The sequence below is a fragment of the Oncorhynchus clarkii genome, chromosome 14, assembly GCF_045791955.1.
Source record: "Oncorhynchus clarkii lewisi isolate Uvic-CL-2024 chromosome 14, UVic_Ocla_1.0, whole genome shotgun sequence".
In the NCBI taxonomy this organism is placed as follows: domain Eukaryota; kingdom Metazoa; phylum Chordata; class Actinopteri; order Salmoniformes; family Salmonidae; genus Oncorhynchus; species Oncorhynchus clarkii.
In genome coordinates, this window is record NC_092160.1 from 31,157,735 (window position 1) to 31,168,689 (window position 10,955).

A 10,955-nucleotide genomic window follows, 5' to 3' on the forward strand; every position below is an offset into this window, starting at 1 on the left:
CCTAATGGTGTCATTGGTGGTATTCCTATTCATGATAATTGTATAATTAACAAACATTATTAAAAAATATCTATATATAAATCTGGTGTTTCTATGTCAAACGGTTTTGTTATATTTCAGTCTTCTGTGATGTATATCAAGTGTAATATTGGGATGCACTCAAAATTAAAAATACATTTCAATATTCAATACTCTATATCTGACATGGTGCAGGTGTCTTCTTTTTTTTAAGCCCATAACCATGTGTGTGAGGTGTATACTTTTGTTTCAAAGTAGATTTGTTTAAGACTACCAAGAAATACTCTGTGACCCTGATTCAGCCCCCTGCAGGAGAGGGTTCATGACCTCTTCTTTCCTGGCCTCTGCTATTTGAGGGGTGTGAGATGTTGATCTGTGTAGCACCAGTAAACTTGCTATGTGAGAGGGTGTGAGATGTTGATCTGTGCAGCACCAGTAAACCTGTGAGAGAAATCCCCACTCACCACAGAGCTGCTTGGGTGTCACCAAAGATCAGCCTCTCGAGGAATGCCTAAAGACAGTACAGGCTATGTAAGTGGGAGTGGCAACGCTAACAGTGATCCACAGATGGCATTAGACCAATAATGTTGTTATGCTATGGCAGGTGTAGGCAACCCTGGTTCTGGAGTGTTTTTGATTTCACATTACAGTACCATCCCATTCCATCTCACAGCCCTAGCGGAGTTATCGTAGAGGAGATTTCCATGTGCAAAACGTATTCATCTGAGACAAAAAAAAACTGTCTGAATGCCACCCTTGCTTTTAACTGTGTGTTGTATTCAGATTCAATGGTTACGTCCCAAATAGCACCCTATTCACTGGGCCCTGGGGAAAAGTAGCACCCTATTCACTGGGCCCTGGGGAAAAGTAACACCCTATTCACTGGGCCCTGGGGAAAAGTAGCACCCTATTCACTTGGCCCTGGGGAAAAGTAGCACCCTACTCACTGGGCCCTGGGGAGAAATAGCACCCTATTCACTGGGCCCTGGGGAAAAGTAGCACCCTACTCACTGGGCCCTGGGGAAAAGTAGCACCCTACTTACTGGGCCCTGGGGAAAAGTAGCACCCTATGTTGGAAATAGGGTGCCATTTGGGATCAGACATTTTAGAAGCTATATTGGCAGTATGCTGTAGCTTTGGTGAGGATTGACACCAGCAGGTGTGGATGGGAGATGTTTGGAAAATATCCACCCATCTTCAGTCCCCTTTTTCTGCGGATTACAGCATGGTGGCCTATGTAGGAGACTTGGCTTGGTTGGGGGGTGTGGAGGACGGGTGACGCTGAGTTATTTCAGGGAAATTAGAAGAATGACCAAAACGGTATTTCATAGATTTTATACATTTGTTATATTTGTTTTAAGAAAATGACAACATCTGAAGTTGATCACTTGTATTTAAGGACATCCTGGTGTTATTTGAAATCAAGGGGTGTATTTAATTAGATGAATTCACTGTGGCTTTTACAGAGATGTCCCAACAACTGAATCAAAAAGCATGACATTATGTAGGATTAAGAAAACCACTAGGTGGTGATGTTGACCATGTTATCTAAGTAGGAGGCAGAGACAACTGGAAAATCACTCCGTCCCTTTGTCGATAATCAACATTATCGGCAGAATAAGGAAATAACATAAGGTTCATACAATTTGAGAGAAAGATAATAGATACAAATCATTTCATTGTCAAATAGACACAGTCACTCAGGACTGGAGTAGGCTAGTCCTCAACGCGTTAGTGGTAATACCAACATCGTAATACAAGTTCAATGTGTGTGAGCATGTTTGTGTGTCGTCTGCCTCATGTGGACTCTTCAGTGTTCCTCCTCTCACAGTGTTTGGGGCACAGCGGGTGGTGGTCTGGCTGGGGTGTACTGGTGTGAGCGTCTCTCTGCTCCTCTCTCTGCCGCCTCCTGTCTCCCCCTGCTGGCTGCTGCTCATTATTACAGCGGTGGACCAGGACAGGCTGTTTGACCAGAGCGGGACTTTTCTTCATCAGTAGACGCTGCAGGACCTGCTTGTCTGACCGCTCCTTCCTAAAGTCATCCTCGTATACCTTGAGCTGGACACAGGAGACCAGAGACAGTGGTTAGTTAGTTCATTTTTAGTCAATTCAAGAAATATATCCCTATTTGATGAAATCCTTTTGAAAATACATTACAATATGGAATAGAAGTTTCTCCTAAAATGGAATTGACTCTGACCCTAGGATATAAAATAAAAGTGATCTTTACAGCAAAGCCCTGTTGGTACATTCACATGCAGCAAATCTCCCAGACATCTCGTAAAACCATGTGGTCATTACGGATATGCTGTGTCCCATTATTTTCACGTTCAACTTAACCCGATGTCAGTTTATGTCCTCATCTGTTACGATACATCCCGTCTGCCCAGCTGTCGTTATTAATGCAGGTGTGTGTGTGTGCATGTATATTATATATATATATATATATATGTGTGTGTGTGTGTGTGTGTGTGTGTGTGTATATATATATCCCACTACCTGCTCCTGTAGTAGGGCCATCTGTTGTCTCATCTCCTCTCTTGTCCTCCTCAGTCTCTTGTTCTCCTGCTGGGTGTGTTTGTGGTCCTTGTGCTCCGTCTGGTAGTCTGCTTCATAGATCTCAGTCTGGACAGAGGACAGGGACACTGGTAGTTAATGCTAGGTAAAACAGTCTGGGGACAGAGGATGGGGACACTGGTAGTTAATGCTAGGTGAAACACAGTTGGAGGAGAAGGGAGTGGAGGGGGTATGGAGGAGGAGGGAGCGGGTAAGGAGGAGAGAGTGGAGAGGGCTCGAGGAGAGAGTGGAGGGGGCATCGAGGAGAGAGTACGGAGGAGGAGGGAGCGGAGGGGGTAAGGAGGAGGAGGGAGCGGAGGGGTTATGGAGAAGAGAGTGGAGGGGGCATGGAGAAGAGAGTGGAGGGGGTATCGAGGAGAAAGTGGAGGGGGTATCGAGGAGAAAGTGGAGGGGGTATCGAGGAGAAAGTGGACGGGGTATCGAGGAGAAAGTGGAGGGGGTATCGAGGAGAAAGTGGAGGGGGTATCGAGGAGGGTGTGGAGGGGTTATGGAGGAGAGTGTGGAGGGGGTAAGGAGAAGGAGGGAGGAGGGTGTGGAGAGGTTATGGAGGAGAGAGTGGAGGGGGCATGGAGAAGAGAGTGGAGGGTGTAAGGAGAAGGATGGAGGAGGGTGTGGAGGGGTTATGGAGGAGAGAGTGGAGGGGTTATGGAGGAGGGTAATGAGGAGAGAATGGAGGGGGTAAGGAGAAGGATGGAGGAGGGTGTGGAGGGGTTATGGAGGAGAGAGTGGAGGGGTTATGGAGGAGGGTAATGAGGAGAGAATGGAGGGGGTAAGGAGAAGGATGGAGGAGGGTGTGGAGGGGTTATGGAGGAGAGAGTGGAGGGGATATGGAAGGGGGTAATGAGGAGAAAGTGTAGGGGGTAAGGAGAAGGATGGAGGAGGGTGTGGAGGGGTTATGGAGGAGAGAGAGGAGGGGTTATGGAGGAGGGTAATGAGGAGAGAATGGAGGGGGTAAGGATAAGGATGGAGGAGGGTGTGGAGGGGTTATGGAGGAGAGAGTGGAGGGGTTATGGAGGGGGGTAATGAGGAGAGAGTGGAGGGGGTAAGGAGAAGGATGGAGGAAGGTGTGGAGGGGTTATGGAGGAGAGAGTGGAGGGGTTATGGAGGAGGGTAATGAGGAGAGAGTGGAGGGGGTAAGGAGAAGGAGGGAGGAGGGTGTGGAGGGTTATGGAGGCGAGAGTGGAGGGGTTAGGGAGGAGGGTATGGAGAGGGTAATGAGGAGAGAGTGGAATGGGGTAAGGAAAAGGAGGGAGGAGGGTGTGGAGGGGTTATGGAGGAGAGAGTGGAGGGGGTAAGGAGAAGGAGGGAGGAGGGTGCGGAGGGGGAAGTGAGGTGAACTACCTGGCATCTGAGGGCCTCCAGCTGCTCCTTTAGGTCTTGCACCTCCTTCTGGGGGTTTGCCTGGTCCTCTAGTGCCCTGTAGGGGCCAATACTGATTCTACCACTACTCAGGGCGCCTCTACTTGGGGTGGAGGAGGAGAAGAGAAGGGATGGTGGGCCATGGCCGGAAGAGGAGGAGAGGCCGTGTATGGTGCCCTGGCTGAGGCTGGGGGACAGATTCGACCCCCCAGGAGCATCAGAGATGGTGGAGGTTTCTGGAAGATGGGTTACAGTGCTCAAACTGGTCTACAGGATGGAAGGAGAGGGTAGACACATACAGTAGATATATTATATGTCACGTCCTGACATTATTTAATGTCTCTGTTTTAGTTTGGTCAGGGCGTGAGTTGGGGTGGGCATTCTATGTGTTGTTCTATGTTGTGTATTTCTGTGTTTGGCCTGGTATGGTTCCCAATCAGAGGCAGCTGGTTATCGTTGTCTCTGTTTGAGAACCATACTTAGGCAGCCTGTTTTCCCACTATGATTTGTGGGTAGTTGTTTTCTGTGTCTGTGTGTTACCATACAGAACTTGTTCTTTTGTATTCAGTGTTCAGTTATATTTCATTAAAATATGGACACTTACCACTCTGAATATTGGTCCGATCCTTCCTACTCCTCCTCAGTAGAGGAGGAAAATCATTACATTATACATATATCTAATACAGTTGAAGTCGGAAGTTTACATACACCTTAGCCAAATACATTTAAACTCAGTTTTTCACAATTCCTGACATTTAATCCTAGTAAAAATGCCCTGTTTTAGGTCAGTTAGAAAATGTCAGAAAAATAATAGAGTGATTTATTTCAGCTTTTATTTCTTTCATCACATTCCCAGTGGGTCAGAAGTTTACATACACTCAATTAGTATTTGGTAGCATTGCCTTTAAATTGTTTAATTTGGGTCAAAGGTTTAGGGTAGCCTTCCACAAGCTTGGGTGAATTTTGGCCCATTCCTCCTGACAAAGCTGGTGTAACTGAGTCAGGTTTGTAAGCCTCCTTAATCACACACACCTTTTCAGTTCTGCCCACACATTTTCTATGGGATGGAGGTCAGGGCTTTGTGATGGCCACACCAATACCTTGACTCTGTTGTCCGTAAGCCATTTTGCCACAACTTTGGAAGTATGCTAGGGGTCATTGTCCATTTAGAAGACCCATTTGCGAACAAGCTTTATTTTCCTGACTGATGTCTTGAGATGTTGCTTTAATATATCCACATAATTTTCCTTTCCTCATGATGCCATCTATTTTGTGTACACCAGTCCCTCCTGCAGCAAAGCACCCCTACAACATGATGCGGCCACCCCCGTGCTTCAAGGTTGGGATGGTGTTCTTCAGCTTGCAAGCCTCCAACTTTTTCCTCCAAACATAATGATGGTCATTATGGCCAAACAGTTATATTTTTGTTTCATCAGACTAGAGGACATTTCTCCAAAAAGTACGGTCGTTGTCCCCATGTGCAGTTGCAAACCGTAGTCTGGCTATATATGGCGGTTTTAGAGAGGTGGCTTCTTCCTTGCTGAACTGCCATTCAAGTTATGTCAAATTAGGACTAGTTTTACTGTGGATATAGACACTTTTGTGCTTGTTTCCTCCAGCATCTTCACAAGTTCCTTTGCTGTTGTTCTGGGATTGATTTTCACTTTTCGCATGTTCATCTCTAGGAGACAGAACGCGTCTCTTTCCTGAGCGGTATGACGGCTGCGTGGTCCCATGGTGCTTATACTTGCGTACTATTGTTTGTGTAGCTGAACGTGGTACCTTCAGGCGTTTGGAAATGAACCAGATTTGTGGAGGTCATTTTCTGGAATCATTTTCTGGAATTTGCCAAACTGTTTAATTAAAGGCACAGTCAACTTAGTGTATGTAAACTTCTGACCCACTCGAATTGTGATACAGTGAATTATAAGTGAAATAATCTGTCTGTAAACAATTGTTGGAAAAATGACTTGTGTCATGCACAAAGTTGATGTCCTAACCGACTTGCCAAAACTATAGTTTGCTAACAAGAAATTTGTGGAGTGATTGAAAAACGAGTTTTAATGACTCCAACCTTAGTGTATGTAAACTTACGACTTCAACTGTATACAGTATAGATAGATACAGTCTAAAAGAAAGCATGACAGAGTACATACACTTTTAAAAGGATCTAGAGGTAATAATGATAGTCATGGGGCTCACCTGTGTGCTCTTTGTCCAGTCTCTGGTGGTGTCTGTGTGATGTAGTCTATTCTCCAGCAATCTGACGTATTCATGTAGCTGCTGGTTCTTCTTCAACTCCTGCATCAGTGTGTGTTCATAGTACTCCCTCTTGTTCTACAGAAACACAGTCAGGATACAGTCAGTGTGTGTGTACGTGTGTGTGTGTCTGTCAGTGTGTTTGTGCGTGCACATACGTTAATCTGTTTGTGCATGTGTGCGTGTGTGTCCTCTGCCGGTACCTGTTCGTGGTCTACTTTGAGCAGCAGCGTATTGTTGAGTTGTTTGACTGTGTTGCTCTCCTGCTCCAGAGTCTCGACTCTCTGTTGGAGACTCAGAGTTGTGCTGCGATACACATGGTCCCAGTCTTCATTCAGCTTCATCAACTAACACAGACACATCATCATCGCCACCGTCATCAGCTGATACAGACATACATCATCATCACCATCGTCCGTTCTGACCTCGTCCAAAATAGTTTGTATTCACAGAATGTGGTACACTTGTCTCTGGTTTAATTCCTATAGTTAGTTGCGGTGTAGTTTTGTGTGTCACCTCTTTGTTGACTCTGCGTAGCTCAGTGTTCCTGTTGAGCAGTAGTAGTTTCTCCTGGTCAGCTGAGGTGACTGACATACTGTCAGTGATCAGAGACCCCTGGTCCTCCCCGGACAACAACCTCTCACCAGCAGGGACTATCTCCTCCTCCACCACCTTCGCCCTGTACACACACACACACAGTCACACACAAGCACACAGACACACACCAACACACACACACAGTGAGAATATTGTGTAGGAAACCAACAGCACTCGCCTGAACATAGCGTACCTGCAAGCAGATAGAAACATACTTGTACTCACATAGAGGAGCATGAACTACTACTATGCAGGACCTCACACCTACACACACGCATACACAGTAACACCATGTAGCATTTACACATGCCTCCAAACACAACCACCATCACTCTCAAACACCCAATTAGCTCAGTTGGGCAGGTGTGGTGCCTAGTTGGAACAAAATCCTTCAGTATCCTGCAGCACTCCTGGAACAAGGCTGTCTACTCCTGATCTAGTCCATTCCCCTGTGAGCTACCTGTCAACCAGATTCAAATCATCATCGCCATCTAATGATCCCTGTGCTGTGCCTCCTGCACGCTTCTTGTGTCTAGAGGAAACCCTGCATCCTGAGATCAGCTTGTTCAAGCCTTGATGGCTTCATCAACTCAATGATAAAGGTAAGGATTTCAGTTAAGATGTTTTTGTGTGTTTAATGCAAATTAGGTCCACTTATAATCTCTTGTTTCCAGAATAAGGTTGTTTTTCTCAAAACTAGGGTATCATCAGAATTAAAGAACACTAATTTTGAGGCATAACCACCATGTTTTGATTTGGCTTGAATCCAATATAGCATGTTATAGTGAGTTAAAGAGCATGTCCATCAACAACATTGTCTAGTCCATTCAACCTCACAGATGGATCTCCAGCCCTTCTGTGTCCTGAATATCCAACATGTTTTCTTCCTCTTGGACTGCAGATTAATGTGACCCAGATTAAGGAAGTTTTCAATCATAAACACTGTCTTGGAAGGACACCAAGATGCTATTTCTTCCCGTGGCAGTTTGGTCATTTATTGTAATCTAACATGAAAAAATATAAATGATAACTTCCTTCCTCTTTAGCAGGCTGCCATGCTGGGGAAATAATGGATTATCCTATAAAAATACAAATGGTCAATGGCTACTAGCCTATTCTCTCTGAGTAGGGAGTATGGATTTACTACTGGCCTATTCTCTCTGAGTAGGGAGTATGGATTTACTACTGGCCTATTCTCTCTGAGTAGGGAGTATGACTTTACTACTGGCCTATTCTCTCTGAGTAGGGAGTATGGCTTTACTACTGGCCTATTCTCTCTGAGTAGGGAGTATGGCTTTACTACTAGCCTATTCTCTCTGAGTAGGGAGTATGGCTTTACTACTGGCCTATTCTCTCTGAGTAGGGAGTATGGCTTTACTACTGGCCTATTCTCTCTGAGTAGGGAGTATGGATTTACTACTGGCCTATTCTCTCTGAGTAGGGAGTATGACTTTACTACTAGCCTACACGTTATGAACCAAATAATGTCTGTGTCTCAAATGGCAACCTATTCCCTTCATGGTGCACTACTTTTGAGCAGGGCCCATAGAGCTCTGGCCAAAAGTAGTGCACTATATAGGGAATAAGAAGCCATTTGGGATGCCGTCAATGTCTTTTGATGTGTGGGTGCTGTGCAGTAGCAGGCTACACTACTATCAGAAGAATTGATAATTGGGTCATTGCACAACCTAGTCTCAACCACTTCTGGGACGAAAACAATTTCAGGATAAAAACCTTCCGTGCAACAGGACTCAATGATCTAATTATCATTCTGCAATGACATTCCACAGGAGTAAACAGATCATTGCACTGCAGTCTAAGTAGTGTTTTATTTGGAAACAAATTGCCAAATAATGAGTTTTATTTTTTTGTATGTGAATGCACCACAGCCTCTGCTGTGAAGTCTGTGCCTTTTTGACACAGGCGGTAGTGCACTGGCACTTACTATAACTCTAGAACATAGCTCTTGGTTCCCCTTTAATGCTACTGAACAAGTCATAGAGCCTCAGCAGTAGTCATGTGACCGGAACAGTGATGGACAATTCAACTTATTGACCTGGGAAACTCCCCTGACGTACCAAGTTCCTTTTTTAATGTATGGAACCACCCACATCCGATTTATTCACATACACCCTGTTATTCACTGATAGTAATGCAAGTGTTTTCCCAGCAAGCACATAACGTTTTAAGAACCATATGTTTAGTAGAATTTGGTGAGAGCCTGGTTGTATTATGGTTATTTTGCCTACAACCTGTCCATAATGTTTCCTACAGGCTTCCATATTTAAAGTGATGTTCCCAAATTGTTCAGAGAACGTTAAGAAAAAACCTTCGGTTGGAATTTCAGTACTTCAGCATAAAGTTTTCCACAGGTATCCTTATGGTTCTATTTCAAGTTATGTTCTCAGAACATAACAAAAAAAATCCATAAAAAATCCAATAAAAAAAATGTGTAACGTTCTATGAATATTATTTAAAAACATTCTGTTCTCAGTATCAACACAACTATCTCTATCCTCTATCTGGTTAAGTGTGTTTTTCCCTTTAAAATAGGGTCTGGTTGAATAGACTAAAATGAACAGGTTTGTATGAGTTAAAAACATGGCATACTATTGTGATCCTTGAGGCGTAGTGGACTTATTCCATGGATAGCAAGGTTAGGTTCAAATCTCACTGATGCCATGTCAAAATAACAAAAAGTTATGTTTGCATGATTAATGCCTGAGCAAATTCATTTCTGTGTGTCATATTTGTGCTTGGAATTCAAAACAGTTCATCTAAGCTAGCAGTAAAATGCTCTCAGAACCTCACTGCAACCAAAACAATGTATGTTCCCAGAACAGGCTAAATGTTTAATGGTGTTCTCAGAAGGTTTAAAAAAAAACATTCAGTTTTAGCGGTCAGGAAACATATGGCTTCGTTCCCAGAACCAATGGGAAATCAAAAACGTACATTCCCACAACTTCCAAGGAGACAAATGTGTCAGCTGGTTTTAATCATCCATACTGTGGTGGTGTTTTGGACATGCATACCTTGATTCCTCTATAGCCCCATTTCCCTCTGGGTTCTGTAGGAGAGCACTGACGCTGTATGGTGAAGAATCTGCCTCCTGCTCAGACGATGATGAGGATGAGGCTGAAAGTGAACCTCCGTTCATGACTGATCTGAGCCAACAAATGAACCTGACAAAAGTTGAAAAACTCCACTCAAATGAAATGAAAAAAAACAAATAAGAATTAAGTAAGTCGTCAAGATTGGTCAAGGCTGTCTTCTCTAGTGTTGGTCAAGGCTGTCTTCTCTAGTGTTGGTCAAGGCTGTCTTCTCTAGTGTGCAGATTTTACACTTGTATTTGACCTGATCCAACTGTCAACTGAGCCAGAATCCTCTGACGTAATGAACACAAAAGACTGACAAAAATTTAACTCAACTGATCCAGAATCCTCTGAAGTGATGAACACAAAGTATTGACCAAATTCAAATCAATTCTCAACTGATCCAGAATCCTCTGATGTGATGAACACAAAGTATTGACCAAATTCAAATCATTTCTTAACTGATCCAGAATCCTCTGATGTGATGAACACAAAGTATTGACCAAATTCAAATCAATTGTCAACTGATCCAGAATCCTCTGACGTGATGAACACACACCCAAGTTGTATGAAGCCTCCACAGAGCATATGGTGGAAAGTGAATATGACTTTCAGTCTGTCTGTCTACCTAAAAAGGAAGTCTAAACATACCCTGCTGCCTGCACCCACATGCAAATGATGTTAGAATATAGGAAGTCACAGAACAATTTAGGTTGTTTTTAAACATCGTATATATAATGTGAGAATAGAAAGTCACAGAACAACTCAACTTATCTCAACTCTGTCAGAGTGTTTTTCAACTTAATATTTTTAATGTGAGAATAGAAAGTCACAGAACAACTCAACTTATCTCAACTCTGTCAGAGGGTTTTTAAACTTAGCATTTACAATGTGAGAATGGGAAGTCACAGAACTCATCTCAACTCTGTCTGGGTCTGAACAATAGGTACATATTGTTCTGTTTCTATGTCATTACTTTCAAAATGTGGGTTTTTAAGAGGTTGTTCCAAAGATTTCGAAGGTATTTTTGAGTACAAATAAAGAAGTATGACA

General features: G+C 43.7%; 1 protein-coding gene across 1 annotated transcript; it reads right to left on the minus strand.

Moving 5' to 3' along the window:
* Positions 1 to 1,337: 1,337 nt before the first annotated feature.
* Positions 1,338 to 10,520, minus strand: LOC139366073 (TNFAIP3-interacting protein 1). Its single transcript, XM_071103161.1, has 7 exons — positions 9,843 to 10,520; positions 6,730 to 6,892; positions 6,417 to 6,560; positions 6,157 to 6,291; positions 3,937 to 4,221; positions 2,518 to 2,643; positions 1,338 to 2,076 (listed from the first exon to the last, which is right to left on the minus strand). Exons 1-7 carry the CDS (start codon positions 9,965 to 9,967, stop codon positions 1,816 to 1,818), a joined length of 1,239 nt encoding a protein of 412 aa, XP_070959262.1. The 5' UTR covers positions 9,968 to 10,520; the 3' UTR covers positions 1,338 to 1,815.
* Positions 10,521 to 10,955: the final 435 nt, after the last annotated feature.

Bases quoted from the DNA above. Each gene is read 5' to 3' on its own strand.
- LOC139366073 (XM_071103161.1), bottom strand. From the start codon at position 9,967: ATGAACGGAGGTTCACTTTCAGCCTCATCCTCATCATCGTCTGAGCAG. The intron at 6,893-9,842 runs GTATGCATGTCC...GTGTGTGTACAG, and splicing joins GGGGCTATAGAGGAATCAAG to GGCGAAGGTGGTGGAGGAGG. The intron at 2,077-2,517 runs GTAGTGGGATAT...TCCTGTGTCCAG, and splicing joins TGGCCCTACTACAGGAGCAG to CTCAAGGTATACGAGGATGA.